At 36.0% G+C, this 19,590-nt stretch overlaps 1 protein-coding gene across 4 annotated transcripts in view; it reads right to left on the reverse strand.

Annotated features, from left to right (window-relative positions):
- Nucleotides 1-19,590, reverse strand: part of kcnab2a (potassium voltage-gated channel subfamily A regulatory beta subunit 2a) — a 97,675-nt gene that overhangs the window by 51,740 nt on the left and 26,345 nt on the right. For 2 of the 4 annotated variants that reach the window (XM_039673804.2, XM_039673805.2), the window contains exons 2-3: nucleotides 12,655-12,824; nucleotides 10,111-10,152 (exon numbers count right to left, since the gene is read on the reverse strand). In XM_039673804.2, the coding sequence (XP_039529738.1) occupies nucleotides 10,111-10,152; nucleotides 12,655-12,731 (119 nt within the window). In that variant the 5' untranslated portion in view covers nucleotides 12,732-12,824. Of the gene's footprint in view, nucleotides 1-2,392; nucleotides 2,749-10,110; nucleotides 10,153-12,654; nucleotides 12,825-19,590 lie in introns of those variants that run through there. The other 2 variants (XM_039673806.2, XM_039673802.2) reach the window with 2 other exon arrangements.

Below are 19,590 nucleotides of genomic sequence, written 5' to 3' on the forward strand. Positions count from 1 at the left end.
ATGATGCTCAAAAACGGCCTATCAGAGAGAGCGAGAGTACAGCTGTATGTTTTAAAATAAATAAAATCGACAAGTTGTGCATATGATAAACTTTAGTAACAATGAAAACTCTGTCTCAAAACACAAGCAAAAGTCTTATATCGCTCACTTGAACAGATGATGTGTTGATGTGAAACGCTGAATCACTCTCACTGTTTGTGAAATTATGTCTCACAACCTTTTCAAATGACTAATTTGATTTGATAATCTGTGTGGATTAATTTGCTCATGCAACCAACAAGCTAATTGAATAAATGTTTGCAATTTCCCGCCTTTTAAGTGCCAAACCTGCAGGAATGAGTTAAGATATGATTAATAGCATGTGCTAAAATTCGAGACCTGAAGCCACTGCATTCCAGCCAACAAGTCAAGACACTCACCTTGAAGGTGCAAGAGATAACCGTGTTTTTCGTCAAAGGCACTAATTTTCATCATGAGTATGTGCTCCATGACCCATTGTTTTCAATATGATGGGAGAACCAACATATGCCTTGTAACGCGAGCCCCACTCTCAGAACTGATACCAGATCAGATGTTAACGGTCGGCTGAGCGAGCGTTACAGTAAAGCACAATAGACACGCTGACCGACTGCTGTCCCTGATACACAACACCAGACAGCTAAACACCAGCACATGACAACACTATCCATTGCATCAACAACTCAACATATCATGCCAAAAGTGCTGTTTTTACCTGATGCATGCTGGGATACTGCAGCATCACTTCTGCACGAGTAAAATCTCAAAACCCTGAAGTTTTTCTGCAACAGGGAGCTGACACAGATCCATATAAATTTCCTAACCCGAAGCACGGATGCTGAGAATCCATCAATCCCGTAATACGGAAGACAATCTTGCCACATGCTGAGATGATGCTCTCTTTGGGCACCTTTCCCTCCAGCTCGCCTCAGAGATTGAAATGCCCTTCCCTCATTGTTGGGCGAATATGCCAGCGACCTAGTTGATGAAAATAAACCGTGTTCGCATTGAGATGAGCAAATGGACCACAGTCACCAAAGTCACAGTGCTGCAAAGTTCTGCTTTGGATATTTTAGTATTGGGCAGTATGTCCAAAATTGACACTTTAAAAAAATATTGTTGGTTTAACTTAAAAAATGAAGTAACCTTGTTGCCTTAAAATTTTAAGTTGATTGAACTGGAAAAAGTGAGGTAATACAATGAAGCAGATTGATTTAATCATCAGAAACTCAAAATAATAAGTTATCTGAACAAAATAAATGATTTAAGTTGATTTGGCAAAAGAAAAAATGATGTGATAACAAATCTTGAAAATATTTTTTTTACATTGTGGTAATATAAAAACATAAAATATAAATTCAGCTAGAAATTCAAAAACTTTATTAGAAACAAAAAACCAGGAATATATTACAAGCCATTTTGAAGCATAAAATTGCAAATATACCTGGCAGCTAACTGAAATAAAATAAGTTTGATGAACTACTAGAATTTCTAAAACTAAAATAAGTTCAACTAAAATGAGCCAAATAGAAATATTCTGTTTTATATGTAAAACTTTTATTAGAAACAAAACCCCCACAACAGTAATGCATTACAAATACACTGTAAAAAAATATTGTTGGTTTAACTTAAAAAATTAAGTAACCTGGTTGACTGAACTGGAAAAAGTGAGTTAATACAATGAAGGAGATTCATTTAATCATCAGAAACTCAAAATAATAAGTTATCTCAACTAGATGAATGATTTAAGTTGATTTGACAAAAGAAAAAATGTTGTGATAACAAATCTTGAAAATATTTTTTTTTTACAGTGTGGTAATATAAAAACATAAAATATAAATAAAATATAAAATATAAATTCAGCTAGAAATCCTAAAAACTTTATTAGAAACAAAAAAAAAAACAGGAATATATTACAAGCCATTTTGAAGCATAAAATTGCAAATATACCTGGCAACTAACTGAAATAAAATAAGTTTGATGAACTACTAGAATTTCTAAAACTAAAATAAGTTCAACTAAAATAAGTTGACTGAACTGTAAAAAAGTGAGTTAATACAATGCAGGAGATTCATTTAATCATTAGAAACTCAAAATAATAAGTTATCTCAACTAGATAAATTATTTAAGTTGATTTGACAAAAGAAAAAATGTTGTGATAACATTTTTTACAGTGTATGTTCCAAGCTTGTGACTATACTACTGTTAACCACACATGTATACCGCACCAAGTTACAACGTTGCTGGGCAACCATAAACCGCCTACAAGTTTACCGTGTTTACACCGCACACAAGCAGAGCAACTTCCTGAAACAAAACGCACTACGCTGTCCGAATGACCACCAAGTCCAGTGGACGCAATGCCCTTTCTTACCTGTACTTCATGCCCGTCTGGTACGATACACACTCCTCCAGCGCCAGGCCATTCATCTTAAGGAAGTCTTCCATGTTCTTGATCTGGGCCGCGACTCTTTGCTCCCTGAGCCGCTGGAGTTCGGCCTGGTCCGTCTGCCTCGGAGGCTGGTTCAGACCTTGGTCCGAGTGGTAGCGGCTTATGCCGCTCCGAATACTCTCGCTGTAGGACATGGACAGCATCTTGCCTCCGCTGCTGCAACTACTGCTCTTACGCACGCTCACCCCCGCCGGTTTGGGGATCTGCAGGTTTTCGGAAGGTAGAGTGGATTTCCGGCGGCCGACGGTCCCCCCCGCATACCCACCACCCGCAAACATGATTGCGCCCCGTCCCCTACCACCCCGCTCTCACACACGCTCTCGCACCTGTCTGATTCTGCCACCAGTTACACACACTCATGCACAAGCAGGCTTGGGGAAACTGGGACCACGACTGAGCCGAGAGCTGGGTTGAGGCATCGCCTTAAATAGCACAGGTGAGGAGGGAACAAAACAGGTCTGCGCTATCAGTGGCAGAGAACTCTGGACATGCGTCTTGTAATCAGAGACGGACCCGCCTCTTTCCTGACCAATACAATGGCACAGGAGCAAGACTCAGGTGGTAAGAGGGAACACCAGAGGGCATACAAAACACACACATTAGGCACATGCAAGAAACCCAGCAGTCTAGACTCTAGACTGCACATGCGATGTACAGACATGCGTTGCAGGTCGTCTGGGAGGGAATCGACACCATTCATGTGTATCCACGGAAAGGGATTCACTTAAAACTGGTTATACTGCCAGCTCTGAATTATTTTGATATTCTACATTTTCAAGATTAGATTAATAATTTAAAGCAGTCAGCTGAAATAAAGAAGTACCAATAATTTTTTTTTTAATTCAAGTGGTTAAAAAAAAGGGTTTTGAGCTTATAGTGCTGTCTTTTGGCACACTGACAGAGTTTTGAGTTATGCAGAGTAAAGACAGTGAAGCTCATGGGCCAGTTGTTCAAAACATTTAATCTGGATCAAAATGATCCGGATTTGGAAATCCCATTTTTTCCTAGATAATTTTTTAGATAATTTTTATTTTATTTTTACTTTACTATACTGAATAGCTTAATTGTCTACTGTATCACTGTTACAATGGTTACACAAGTCAAGTACAAAAAATAAATAAAAGTATATACACTAAATGATACAAATGTATTATTTGACCAAGTTTTACTACATTTTCTTCCTGAAATCCACCTTGAAATTCTACCCCCTGTTGGGATCAGGATAATCCTGTTTTTTTTTGGATCAAAAGTTATCCAAATCCCACTGACAAGTTTTGAACAACACAAACTGAAGGTTACTGCACTTCATTTTATTCTAAATGGTTTTAATTTACTGTATTTTATTTTTATCATAATTTTTATTTTTCATTGTTTGTTATTTTTTATTCTAAACTGTTTTAATTATTCTGATTTATTTTTTGGATTATTTTAATTTCTTCTATGTAAAGCACTTTGAATTGCCATTGTGTATGAAATGTGCTATATAAATAAACTTGCCTTGCCTTGCCTAGATCCAGATTAAAACTAGGACTGGATTCCCTGATCTAATCTGATTTCAGATTCCTTCTTTCCCTTTTGAACAACCCATTTTCAAGATTTGATCCAATCCGATAACCAAAATCAGATCAGCTTACCTTTGAACAACTGGCCCCTTGTGATCAATCATCTGATTAAAGGGGTAGTTGACCCAAAAATGAAAATGATGTCATTAATGACTCGTCCCAAGCCCGTCAGACCTACTTTGATGATGTCTTTATTTCCTTTCTGGACAAGGACAGTATACCGTACACACATTTACAATAGAGGGACAGAAAGCTCTCAGACTAAATCTAAAATACCTTAAACTGTGTTCGAAAGATGAACCACATGAGGAAGAGTCATTAACATAATGACATAATTTTCATTTTCGGGTGAACTAACCCTTGAAGTGGTGTTACTATTAACTAAAACTAGAACTATTAAAACTGAAATAAAGGTGAAATAAAATGTAAATATAAATTAAAAACTTAAATGAATATTAGAAATGTTGCCTTGGCAACTAACTGAAATCAAATAAGTTTAAGTTTAGGTACTAAAATGAATAAAACTCAAATAAAAATACATTTAAATCAAATAAGAATATGATTTTTTTTAATGACAAAGCACATAACAAAATTACTAAAACTTCAACAAAAATGAAAACGATACTTATATTTTAATACATAATTTATTTATTTTTTAATATTATAATAGCAAGAAAAATAACTGTGATAGAGATACTGCAGTCAAGTAGTACTATCTGCTCTCAGTCATAAGTACAGACACTTCACTCTTAGAAGAAATGTTTCTATTTAGAACCAGAAATGGTTCCATCCCCCGCTTCATACATGGAACTCCAAAATGGTTCTATAAAGAACCATTTTTTTTTTGGTAAAAGGTTCTATTGGCCAAGTATGGAACCCCAGGGTTCTATATAGAACCCAGAGAAACCCTTTTTTAAGAGTGTATAGAACCTTTTAGGGGTTTCAAATACGTAGCGCTGATAGAACCTTTTAAGGTTCTATATAGAACCTTTTCTTCTAAGAGTGTAGGCAAAACTTGAACTGGGATCGGATAAAATGTAATATATTACAAAAAATGAATGCATGCACAACCATAATAAATAAAAAAATAATTGTAATGCATTAACGTATTGCATAATGTGATTTAAAGTCTATATATATAGCAGATGCTGTTTTGTCTTTGCCCTTTTGCAAAACTGTCACCACCAAAAACATGCCAACATCTCCATTGTACACTGAGCAGAAGGCTCTTTATCATAAGCCTGTATTGATCCTATGAATCTTGACTGAATGATGTACAGTGCTGCAAAAACCACTCAACTACTGCAGAGTACTGATCCTCCATACGCAAACTAAAAACATCCTCTGAAACACAACTAAAAGACTACATCTAGTAGTATAGCTATTGCACATGCTACAATAACAGGTGTAGCCATTTGAAGCAGGTATGGGATGAGAATTAAAGGGGTGCACCCATGCAGTCCCTGTTATTATACAGGACATCGTGCAGAATAACACCTAAAACAACAGGCCGACACACACACACACACACACACAATTGGGCAGTCGCACCGTAGACAGAATAAGCGCTAAAACTTACCCGAGGTCTTGGAGATCGGCTCATGAACAAGACTTATGAATGTCAATCTGCCCTTTTAAACTCCGCTGCTAGCAATCCAGCAGTCCACCCAAACTGGGTGTGTCTTACATGCCATCATCTAAACCAATTAGTGAAGAAGAGAGCATCGCCCTCGTCCTCCAACCCCCATCCCGCCTTTAACTCCATGAAGGAAATCCATTTATGTCATTCAAGGGGGGGAGCAATTTGTTTCTGCTAACAGCAGCAAATAATATCTGGTCTAAATTATTCACAGAAGCTTTTGCACTAAAAGCTTTTGATTGTTGTTCCACTTATGATAATAGATAAAGGCATTTTAGTGCACTAATAATGCCTGTGTGAGCTTGAGGAGCTACAGAAATAGACAGACGCAGCCGTATCAGTGTAAAAAGCAGCACATTTTAGCAAAAATTAATATGCCAGGTGTAAATATTCAAGAAACATAATAAAAACATGAATGTCCAAATGTATACCAAATCTCCCCTAGTGAAAAAATGACAATACCAAAATGAATTTAAAATCTGTTTATTTAAAGGGATAGTTCAGTTTGAAATTAATTTTTGATATGTTTTATCTTACCTCAAGGGCATCTAAGATGTAGCGGTCTTTGTTTCCGCATTAGTTTCAATTTTGATATTTTTAGGTCAAACCGTTCTTGCCCGTCAGTCATATAATGGAGGTCTATGGTCACCACCTCAAAGAGCATGCACAGAGAAGACAAATTAAACATGATTTAATGACTCGTACATGCAAGTACACATTGATGGCCTAAGACACGAAACGAGCGGTTTGTGTGAGAAAACGAACAGTGTTTATATAGTTTTTACCTCGTGTAACCACTGTCACGTCCAAGTGATCTGAGGGCGCGGGCGCTTCGGTCTGCGCAAGCGCTGGAAAGCGCCATTAGTGATCTCTCGCGTGGTTGCGGAAACAAAACAAAAAATCAACGTTTTCTGTTGATATATCAAAACGTCTTGCATTGCAATTTCCTGTATATCTAAATATGTTTAGTTTTCTCACACAAACCGCTCGTTTCGTGTCTTAGGCCATCAATGTGTACTTACATTTACGAGTCATTAAATCATGTTTAATTTGGACTTCTCTGTGCATGCTCTTTGAGGTGGTGACCATAGACCTCCATTATATGACTGACAGACAAGAACGGTTTGACCTAAAAATATCAAAATTGAAAATACTGCGGAAACAAAGACACCTACATCTTGGATGCCCTTGAGGTAAGATAAAACATACCAAAAATTAATTTTAAAGTGAACTATCCCTTTAAGATATTTACTGACATATCGCTTGAGACTTTATTTGGAGCACTTACAATGCATATTTTGGTAAGCCTAAAATGTGTTTTAATATCACTATTAATAAGGATAGTATGATCACTGTAAATGCAAGATATTTCAAGTGTACCTAAAGTGCACGTGTGCAATAGTTCCACTTTAGCACAATCCAATACCCTCAAGTATTAGTTGGACCTCAGCCCGATTTCCGGACAACTAAAGTGCATTAAGTTTAAAACAGACACAAAGGCATTTTCTACAAAAACTAAACAACCATCACCGTTCACACACGAAACGAAACTAGAACATCCATCTTTAATGGCCTAAATGAAAGTGAAAGAGAAGTTCAACAGCCAATGCTACAACATTCATCATGAAAATCAATGAAGCCCCCGTACCGGAAATCACCAGATTCAATGCTCATAAAGAGCTATATCAACTCGTTAACTAAATGAGTCTTCCACATTATATGCAGATACATGCAAATGCACGTCTTTTATCAGAAATGCAGTATTGTCTTTGCATTGACTTGGCCTTTTAAGTGGACTGTGTGTTTCCAGAGAGGTAGTGCTACGCTCAGATTGCAGTGTTTTGTTTTTTATAAAGGCTTTATAGAAATGTTCTATACGTTAAGTTCATTTTGACATGTATTTGAACATTTCAAGATGTATAAATGATCAACTAATAATGAATTATATTTAGAAATGAACATTACCTTGATTTAAAAATGCTGTAGCTTAAGTGTACGTTCAAGATTGGTATTTTTCAGACCTCAAAACACTGCATTGAAGTCACTGCATTATGTGCTGCAATGAGGGGTGTGCCATTTAAAGGGAGGACTGCAGTAAAACAGTCACACACGTCGCAATCTCAGTTCTCAAAGAACTAGTACACAAAACACAACACAATTAAAACCTACAAAAAAGTAACCATTAACACACTACAATAATGATTGAAATGGGGTAATCTTCCTTTCCCATCACTCTGTGTGTTAGCGTTGAAACGAGGTGATCAATTCCTGTCAAGCTGATGTGACGTTAAAAGACTTTGAGCTTAAAAGGACAAAAATGTGAAAGGCTGTGAAATCAAAATTCAATATAGAGCTCATTAGCCTCAGAGCTACGGAGTCAGGGGTTTTAAGAGCCCATCAGCAAAACAACTCCTTTTTTCAACCCATAAAAATATGATCCCTCACTAAAACAGGAGGAAAAGTGCACTGCAGACGAGGGTCAATCTGACGGCTAAAAGCAGCGGCTGCATAAAGCGTTTGCTTTCAGGTGAGCTCATCCCATCAGCAGGGAGGATGTTGCATATGCAAAATCTACTCCATTTTTGCGTTCGTACACTGTTAGACCGTACCAGGTTTTTTACAGTAAAATACTGGCAACACTGTTGCCAGTAATTTACTGTAAATGCACTAAAACTCAAGTTAACTAAAAAAATACAACTTATTAGTTTTAGTGCATTTTTACAACACTGTTGCCAGTAATTTACTGTAAAAATGCACTAAAACTCAAGTTAACTAAAAAATACAACTTATTAGTTTTAGTGCATTTTTACAGTAAATTACTGGCAACAGTGTTGCCAGTATTTTACTGTAAAAAACCTGGTAAGGTCTAACAGTGTACAGCTTTTTCAGACATTGACAGTTCTGTATACATGCACCTCCATTTCTGGTTTTAGAACAGTTATGTGTGAAGCATGCAAACTAAGTTAGTGAATTAGTGTGAATATCTTAAAGCTGCAGGCCGTTTTTTTACCCGTTTTTTATAATATTTTTTCTTTTCTTTTTTGGTGTTTTGAGAAAATTTAAAAAAAAAAAAAAATTATATTTAGTATTAATGCAATAATTATGACAAAATTTCCCCCATTGAACATAATAGAAAAAAATATTTTTTTTTCAATATTTTTTTTAATTTTTTTTTAAAGCTGTATTTCATTTAAGAGTCAAGCCTAGGCCTCATAAAAGCAATTTTTGAAATTAAATGGATGCCATCTGGTGGACAAACTGAGCATTTTAAAAATGCAAAACACATGTATTATCTGAATTTTTTGGTGTGTTTGTGTATAAAAGTGTGTGTGTGTGTGTGTGTGTTTTGCACTCTTGATGTTTTATAGATTCACCCCTTCACTGTGGTGTGCTTTTTTTCAAGATCGTGGCTGATTTGTAGATTGTACTCACAAAAAACCTCAGTATTTTCACATTTTTGCCAATTTCCCATTCATTTTCCATGCGGGTCCATTTGGACCCGAACACCCCAAGTGTGACTATTTTTTTTACAACCACTTAGACTACTCACATCCTGTTTTTGGGTGTTCAAATACCAAATACCAACAAAGTCACCAAATTTCGAACCATTCTGAGGAAGCTACGATTTAAAAAAAAATAATAATTATTTAAATTCTTCGGGTCCATTTGGGCCGAACAACCCCAGAGGGTTAATTTGATGGCGGATCCAGAAAGTTTATCGGCCGATATATCGGTTATCGGCTTTCAAATATAAAGAATTATCGGTATCAGCCAAAATCGGTGCATCCCTAGTTTAGATAGAAAACACACACACACACCGGCATAAATATCTAAGCAAGAGTGAATGTGGGATGAAATCTGATTCCTCATATGAGATTACTGAACATTCACTGCTTCTCTGGGCTCATGTTTGTCTTGCTTTGAGTTTCAGACGTGTTCCACAGCCCAGGAAACCTGAACTCCATGACTTACCTGCAACACTGTTTTAATTCTACATGGAGTGAAATGAAATCTAAGAGCTTTGTGTTAGGGACACTACTTGGTGAGCGTTATTCTGACACAAACCACTGTACTGTAGACTGGTACACAACTCAAACACATGCACAGATTACAAGTGAGATTAGATGCTCCCACTGAATGTAAACTATCCCTTTTTACAAGTATACAACAATATTAAGCACCAGTTAGTCTCGTTGTAATTCTACACGACATGTCGCATTTATTATTTATCCGCCGTTAAACATTACAAGCAAATAACATTGTAATCACGCGTACTCTGAATATTATTCTCTTACGCTCTCACATGACATCATCGCACCGGTATCAGGAGCAGCTAAACTAAGAATGAACCCACGACTTGCAAGTGCTTTCCAAAACAGATGAAAACGAATGCAGTATCAGATGGCCATGGCTAATTAATCAGCAAACAAAAGAGGTACCTGTAAAACTGCAGCTGCCGTTTTGGGCTCCCATATCTCGCACTGAGGGCAGCATGAAAGAGAGAGAGAGAGAGAGAGAGAGAGAGAGACCAGACCGAAAGGAAAGCTTAGTCTTACAGGCAAAAGGGACAAACACATGCACGTGCACATATAAGTGCAGTATCAGCTTTAGCAGTGACATATGAACATGAGCTCAGACAAATAGATTCAACACTGATATAAAGAAAGAAATAGAGAAATTTGAAGAATTTAGTTCTAGAACGAAAGAACAATATGTCCAGACATCAAAAAAAATTAAAAATAAGAAAACCACAATATGAAAACACAATGCTATTTTTTTGTTATTTAGCAAAAACCTGACATTTAAAAGATTGTTCAAAAACCATTACTGATTTTTCCCCTTAAATTACAACAATATTTTTTTTTTTTACTTTTTAGTCTAATAGTGAAACGTGAGTAATCAATATTTTTGCATTATTTTCTAAAAGGGGATTTAATTCGTTTAAGAGTATGTTTGCATACAGATGGCTTTAAAGCGAACACATTTTTACAAAAAAAATTGTCACAAAAGACTGTCACATTTAACCCTAAAACCGTATTCTGGACAAATGTGGGCAAAATAGTTTTGATTTATTTTTAAAAAAATACTTCCCTTGACTTGGCTACTTTTCCTAAGTTTGCCTCCTGAACACACATTTTTTTGGACTGAATTCTACAATGTTAAGTGGGTGAAAAAAAATTAAGAGCATTTTAATTAAGAGCATTTAAGAGTAATTTAGAGCATCCTAAAATAAGCCAAAATAAGACACCAGGTGACAGCAAAGTCACTTCATCTTTAGGTTTTAGCTCTAAGAACTTATTGGAATGATATTTTAATGTAGTTAAAAAATATTTAAAAAATAAAACATAAAAATAAGCATAATTTACATAGAAAATATGGAACTTTTGAAGTAAATAAATTCAAAAATATGCCTCAAAATAAAATAAAAAAACACCATAAATGGACAGACAAAACTTTATCGAAGACAGCGATATAACATTTATAATAAAGAAAAATTCCTCTGTGCCCACATTTGTCCAAAATTACACGATTAAGGGCTATAAAGTGAATACAGTTTAATGGCTATCATGTTCGCTAATCATATGTGCTTTATGCCTTGCAAATGTAAACAGTGTTTGTAAGCATAAAACACATTGTGCTGATTTTACAGTATTTTTTTTTTAGGTTTCATCAAAAATCTAAGAATTATTGAGAAGAATTAATTAAAAACAGTAATGGAAAGCTGAATGATTATTGCAAACACTAGAATTTGGATTTTGTCTGGTCAGAAACATTATTTTCAGCTAACACTTTAAAAGTTTTAAAGTTTAATGAATGCTTGAAATTACACTTGAGGTGGAAACTAACTTGCAGCGCCACCTGCAGTTCAAACCCCGAGGGGAACGAAAACACCGGCCGTCACAGAAGATCAGAGCAAATTCATCAGGAGGTTTCCAGCAATGGTGAAATGAAGTCAGGGCTCTGATTAAGATCAGTTATCAGAACTGCAGCCCAAATCACTCAGTGTGCTAGATGAACATAATTAATTGCATATACACATTGCATAACTGAAACCCTGCAGAAGGGATAAAGCAGATTTTGAAATGCTGCAAATGCATCTTTCTAATAATGATCACTGTGATACAACTAATGTCTTTAACCTGTTATAATCAATACGTGCTTTAGCAGTGTGGCTTATTTTTTCAGACTATCATCTGAGCTCAAAAACTTTGAGCTAGGTCACACATTTATGCATTTATACACTGAAAAAGCCCTTGGTCATGCTTTAAAGCCATGAAATGTACACTACTGTTCAAAAGTAAAGGGTCATGACGATTTGTTTTAAAAAGAAATTAATACTTTTTATCCAGCAAAGATGCATATAATTTCTTAAAAGTGACAAAGACATTAATAACGTCACAAATGATTTCTATTTTGAAATTACCGTTTTTCTTTTGAACTTTATATGCATAAAAGGATCCTGAAAAAAATAGCACAAAATATGAAGCAGCAACTGTTTTCAACATTGATAATAATAAGTCTTGAGCAGCAAATCATCATATTAGAGGGATTTTTGAAGGATCATGTGACACCGAAGACTGGAGTAATGATGCTGAAAATTCACAGGAATGAATTTCATTTTGAAAATATTTTACTATATTTATAATCAAATAAATGCAGCCTTGGTGAGCACAAGAGACATCTTTTAAAAACATTTTTTTTTTTATTATTATTCCTACAAACCCCAAACTTTTGACCGGCAGTGTAATTTTACAAAAGACTTTTTGTTTAAAAACATGGAAAGTGCTAATAAACTGTTATTCATCAAACACATTTATGCAAATTTTCACACCCTGAATTTATGGTTTATGCAGCGAGGATGGAGTCCAAAAATAAATGAAAACACAAATGAGCATAAATGAAGTATGCAAGCGCACAATCTGAGGTTAATAACACAGAGCAGCTGTTTAGGTGTGAATGTGTGTGTGAGAGTGTATACAGACCTGTAGACCATGCCGGGGGAGCCTGTCTGCCTGAGAGAGAGGCGGGCGGGAGAGTCCGTGGTCGATTCGGGATACATGGGGAACGGGAGATTGGGGGGTGTGGCCAGGCTGCCGAGGGGTCTCTCTCTCTCCTGTCAACCGACACGTCTGTCTCTCACCTCACAGGACCTCTGCGAAACACAAACGCAGATGAACGTTTCAGCAAATGCTAGAGTGCATTAATATACAAGCACTGCTGCCATTGCACTGTAAGAATGCATTAACACCACTAGAGGGCGGTAAATGATGATGGCAATGATGAGTAGAACATGGCCAATACACCAAAACAGATTGTAACAAGGACATTTGTTTGTGCAGCTTATCAGTAATACAAAGAAATTATAGTGTCACACACTAAATGAATTAAAAAAAAAATCATATTTTGCTATGAGTATTGAGATTGTATGACGATCGAACCAATGTACATTGATTTTTACTGTAGGAAATTATGAGTTTTCTTTTTTAAAATGATGGTCAAAAAGATTCATAAACTCCCAAGTTATCAGTTTGAATCATTAAGACTACTTTGAATCCACTAAAATGATTAATGAATTAACATCTGACTCACTTACTGAACTTCAAGTCATAGTAATTTTCATAAAGAAATGTTATTGTATTATGCATACTTAAATTGGTTGTTCATATAACAATTGTAGGCCTAATTAAAGTTACACATTTACAGCAGAGTAACTCTTAAAACTAAGAAAAACATAATAGGTACAAAAACAGTGTTGTTTTGTTTAGTATGTTAAAGCTACACTGTGTGATTTTTACCCCCATCTGGTGGTGAAAAGATATATGACCATCCGGTGAATATTAGTTTCTGTTCCTCTCAATTCCGATTTCGTTTTAACTTCTACGGTGGCCAATGTAGTCCAAGATTAAAATGGCTTCCAGTTCGACCTCGTCCATGAGCGTTAACTCAAACGTAAACGCGAAAGGCGAAGCTTGAATTAACGGGTATGTCCCTCTTTGGCTAATGTACTTTCAAGATGGAGGGGCAACATTTTCAATGGCATATTAAACACTCACGAGAATACTTTGTTACTTGAACAAAGTAAATATACATTAATGAGGACATATATTTTTTGAAAGAACCAAGTACGTTTAGCTAAGAATAAAGTAAAAGAGTTACACGGTGTAGCTTTAAAAAGTTAGTTCACCCCAAAATTAAAACTCTGTCAGTAATGACTCTCCCTCATATTGTTCAACCCCGTCAGACTTTCGTTCGTCTTCAGAACACAAAAGAAGATATTTTTGATTCAAATAAATAAATAAATATTTTCTGAGAGCACTCCTCCATAGGCTTCTAAAGGGATCGAAACTGGCCGGCCCAGAAAAGTTATTAAAGACATCGTTAAAATCGTCCAAGTGACTACAGTGGCTCAATCTTAAGTCTATCGAGTGACAAGAATACTCTCTGTGCGCAAAAAACAAACAAAAATAACAACTTTATTCAACCGGTACCATTTTAGAAACTCTAAAGGCATGTTGAAAGATACGGAACAACTTACCGAAACGTATGATATCTTGTGTAATCGCTCAATCAGTGTTTCAACAGTGGAAAGACATTAGTAAAACAGCTTGTAATAATTTTCTAATTCTTTCATGTTTCCACTGACCGTCGAACAGCTTCCTCCGCACAGGGCCAGGCAGGTAGGAGGGCGAAATGCACTGTTTCCAAACTGGAGGAGTTCATTGGCCCTTATGAGGTTCTAACAGACACCTTTGCATTTAACACACACACACATACCTCATATTTCAGCACTTATTAGTCTTACACGAGTGCTGCTAAAGGACACGGTAAGAACACATATAATGTACTGCTTATCAAGGTGACTGTCCCTCCTATCTATCTCCACATACCAGCGCTCTGACACCAGGAATAAGGTCTTTCCATTTCCCAGACTCATTTTACGCTGCCTGCCCACTCTTTCCATCAAAGCTAAGCTGGAAATGTCTCATGAGAAGGGCACTGTATGCAGTGCAGTAAAGAGAAGGAGAGGTCACACATCAGTGGAGTGAGCACAAGGTGACCGTAAGAGTTAGTCCTCATTAGCCCAGGCTGACAATGTTGCACCTTCATGATCACCTTCAATGTGATACTAAGATTTATATTAGAGATCCACCGATATTACATTTCTCAGCCGATACCGGGGAAAAAAATAATGCTGCAAACTATACAGAGAACCCTCTCGTTTGGTACACTATATAATATTGGTTGCAATTAACAACAGAGGTATTATATTTCCAGATATAATAATTACTCTCAAATAAAAACTGAAATGCTTGTATACAACTCTGTTGCACCTATAAGGTAGTTTTTTTTCATAAGCACTTGTCTTCATGGAAAATTTATTTAAACATACATATATAATTAACAGAAAATAAACTCCTCTCTAGTGTTTTTTTTAAAGCCAACTAAAAAACTGTGAACACTGGATGACTTTTCTGAGGTAAATGCAATGTTAAGTGACGTTGTTCACAAGCTGTTTTATTGAAACACTGATTGAGAGAATACATGAGACATGATACAGACTTCGGTGTATCTTTCAACATACCTTCTGATGTTCATGCATCCCTGATACTCATCACTAGAGGTCGACCGATATGTTTTTTTTTTCACGCCGATGCCGATCTTTTGAAATCCGGGTCGGCCGAAGGCCGATTAATGCTGCCGATTTATTTTGGCCGATATTTACTTGGTTTTTAACCTCTATTTGAAAGATAAAATGTAAAAGAAATGATAATTACTAAACTTTCCCGACAAAAACATTTTATCCTCTCAAAGACAAATGGACATAACCTAATTATCACAAAAAAGGGTAAATGATTTAATTTTTTATATATAAGATTTATTATATTTTATTTAATTTAACTTCTAACAATAACGTATTTCCCTTGTAAATTGCTGTTGAACAACAAAAACAACCACCAGATGGGAAAATGATATTTTACAAAAACTCTAAATGCACCACAACGCACCGTCCGTCTGTTGTTCTTCAGACAATGGCATCCACACTTTACACTGTTTGGCCAGTATTTTAACCATGTTTAATCCAGCTACTAACTAACGGTCAGTGTTGTATGAACGCATTACGCGTTCATATTTAGGTCTCCTGCTCACTCGGCTGGAAAATGTCTCTAGCGGCAGCGTGCGTCAAACAACAACACAAGGCTGCCCACAGATGCGCCCGCCTAATAATCGGCTTGATATACTTGGATATTGGCCGATGCCGATTATGTTTAAAAAAATGCCAAAAATCGGCCGATTAATCGGTCTACCTGTACTCATCAGTCCTAAAAACAGCTGAAAGTGGCAAGAAATGCAGTTAAAATGCAACATACAATTATTTTAAAGGGGGAGGGCAATGCTGCTTTATGGTAGACCATGGATTTTGTAAGACATTTATTTATACATAAGGGCACATCCATCATGCTTGAGCACCAATTGGGATCATTTAGGTCTGATGTCCAGAAAACGTTAAACTGCTCATTGTGAACTGTCAAAGTTGTGGTAACATTACTTTAAGAAATGGTAGAGAGAGGATAAAAAGGAAAAATGTTCTGATATTTCATGTCTTATAACTCGGAACACATTTAAACTGCAAAATCTTAGTTAAAGCATTGCTTTAGTTCTTCAAATCAATAGTGATAAAAAGTACCTTTTACGTAAGATTGAGAAAAAATGCTAGCTTCTGTTGGCAGCTCATTATTGCTAAAGTGATACAGTAACCCGTGAGAGCTGGAATGCTGCAGTGCTGCTGCGGAAAGAGAGCAGACTCGTGTTATAGCTTGTGTTCAGATTTACCAAAGCAAGGTGCACTCAAGGTTTTACACAGGGGGAACACAAAGTGACTCTCTTCACTTCCACATACAACTGTATGAGTGAGGAGAGGCAGAATGAGAGAAATAATCGTGTCAGGGAAGCAAGCACCTCCACAATGATGACATGCTAGATTCTTTTGACTATGGATGAGGAGGTGCATGCTGCTTTTGACCTAGACTGCATTGACGGACGTGTTTGATTAGATTTTAGATGTACAGTGATCCTAAAGTTAATAGAGTGCTGAAGTAGTGTTTTGTGCATGAAAACACATTCAGCATGCATGCAACAGCCTGATTGCTGTTCTCCATAGGGCGTGCCAGACGAAAGAAAGGCAGATAGGGGTGTAACGATACACAAAACTGACGGTTCGGTTTTACTACGGTTTTGACGTCTCGGTTCGATTCAGTTTAGAAAGCTAAAATTGCTTTTTTTAATTTTTTTTTTTTTAAATGGTCTGTTGTCTTCGTCTTTAAATGAATTAAGTTACAATTAAACGTTTCGCAAGGATTCAAAAAAATGCTAATGCTGTAAATTATATAGGGAGCCGAACATTGATAAAAAATTAGGGCTGTGCAAAAATTAATTGCGATTAATCGCATCCAAAATAAAAGTCTGTGTTTACATAATATATTTGTGTGTGCTGTATATAATTATTTTGTATATATAAATACTTATACATGCATGTATAAATAAATACATAATCTATATTATATACATATTGTATATATGAATAACACATTTTCTTAAATATATACATGCATGTGTGTGAATTTATATATACAAAATAATTATATACAGCACACACACATATATTATATAAACACAGACTTTTTTTTGGATGCGATTAATCGCAATTCATTTTTGCACAGCCCTAATAAAAATAAAGGTTAACAACAGAGCCTAGACTTTTAGACTAAATTCAGATGCTATTTATTTTTTAGATATAATAATCAACACCCAACACATTGTATGAAAACTGAACCTAAGGCAGTTTTTGTGTTAACTTATGTTTTACTCTAACTTAGTATAATTTACACAGTTGCTGTCATTTTCATGAAAGATATTTTAAACCTAGGTCTACATTAAATAATCAAGACATCATTAACAGGTTGAGTAAAATACAATATATAGGCTAATATAGTGCATTTATTTAGTGCAAGAGTTAATTTCACTGGATGACTTCTGCTGAGGTAAATATAATGTTAGTGACAAGCTATGCTGTTTTATTGACATCTTTCTGCAGCTCAAACACTGATTGAGCGATTATACGAGTTATGATGCCTTTCAGTAAGTATACTGTATCTTTCAACATACCTTCAGGTGTTCATTCTCTAACTGAGGAAGAGATGATCGCGTTTAATCGTGCGCGACACTGCCGCTTGAAATGAGGAGCTAGTATCTGTCACGGCACATCAAAGAGCGCCAAAACGCCATTTATTGTTTGAATTTTGTGATCAAATAGACAGAATCTATTTTTGTCTCTACTTTTGATAATTCTATTAGAATTATCAAAAGTAACAAAACATGGAGCTTGCTATTTGGTGTTAATGGTGGTTAGGCTACAAAACTGAATTCGTTGTGTACACATAAGACATAATGTCCAATGAGCCGGGCTGGACGGGGGTGGGGCGTGTTCGGTACGGCGTGAGAGTATCGCGATTCGAATCGTGGGTTCTGTATCGCGGTTTTTCGGTTTGGTTTAAATACCGTTACACCCCTACCAACAGAAGTCCTGCCTTGATGGAGAAGTGGTCCCAGCAGTGTGGAAGACACAATCACCAAAGGGACTCGTTCCGTATTTAGGAGAATAGGAATTGTTAGAGCAAAACAGTGTGACGGTTGTCACCATAGAAGTGCCAAACAAACTGAGCACTGGTGTCACCTACATAACTTCCCTGCAGGGCTCTGGGAAAATGTCCAACACTGTAATAATGCAGACACTACAGTAGGACAAAACTGGTTTATAAAAAGAAAAAAAGTTTACAGAGGCTACATCCACATTAATCCGGATGCATTTGAAAACGGGGTTTTCGTTTAAAAACGCTTTCCGTCCACACTAGCGTTTTCAGACGTTTTCCGACGTTTCAGTGTGGATGAGAAACTTCTAAATTCATGAGTACATTATCTGTCATCTTTGCAGTACTGTGCTATGAAGAACAGCACATATTAAGTAACATAGAAAGTAACATATTTTAGCAATAGTGTAAAAATTAATAACACATAACAGGCACAATACCGATAAACATGAATATCTATTGGTACTACATGGATCACATGACTAAACTTACGTCATTGTTTTCACCGTCCACACTACAACGCGAAAACGGCGAACCACTTTGGAGAGCGTTTTCCAAACGATACGTTTTTTTTGTTGACTTAAAACGCCGTCTCAGTGTGGACGGAAGGCCAAAACGGAGAGAAAAATATACGTTTTCAAACGAAAACGTATTAATGTGGACATGGCCAGAGAAAAAAAGACACACACTTAAAAAAATTTCGATACCGATACCCTGACTTCGATACCGGTTCCTGAACGCTTCCTACCGGTTAAATGTACGCTTTAAAAAATATAATAAAAGCTTTATATCTCGTTTAATCGCTCAATCAGTGTTTCGAGGGCATAAAGACATCAGTAAAACAGCAATAGTAGCATTTCGCTTACCTCAGGCAAGTCATTCAGTGTCCACAGCTTGTTAGTCAGCTGGAGAAATGAACACTTTCGCTAAATACACTATATTAGCCTATATATATTAATTCTATTTTACTTAACCTGTTAGTATTGTCTTGATTATTTAATGTATGTTAATGATTATTTACAGCCAGTGTGTAAATGATTCTATTTCAACAACGAATTGGAGTAAAAAACATAATTAAATTTAGAAGTTAATGCAAAAAATAAATGGCAAATGAATTTAGGCTAATTGTTGTTAACCTTTAATACTATAATGTGTAACAACTAACAGCTCCCCATATATATTACGGCATTAGAGACATTTTTTAATCCTCAAGAAACTTATAGAAACTTATAGAATAGATATTTTGTTTTTCCTCGAGAGAAATTTATTTCC

The sequence above is a fragment of the Pimephales promelas genome, chromosome 21 (genome assembly GCF_988280905.1).
Source record: "Pimephales promelas chromosome 21, fPimPro1.hap1.1, whole genome shotgun sequence".
Taxonomy (NCBI): Eukaryota; Metazoa; Chordata; class Actinopteri; order Cypriniformes; family Leuciscidae; genus Pimephales; species Pimephales promelas.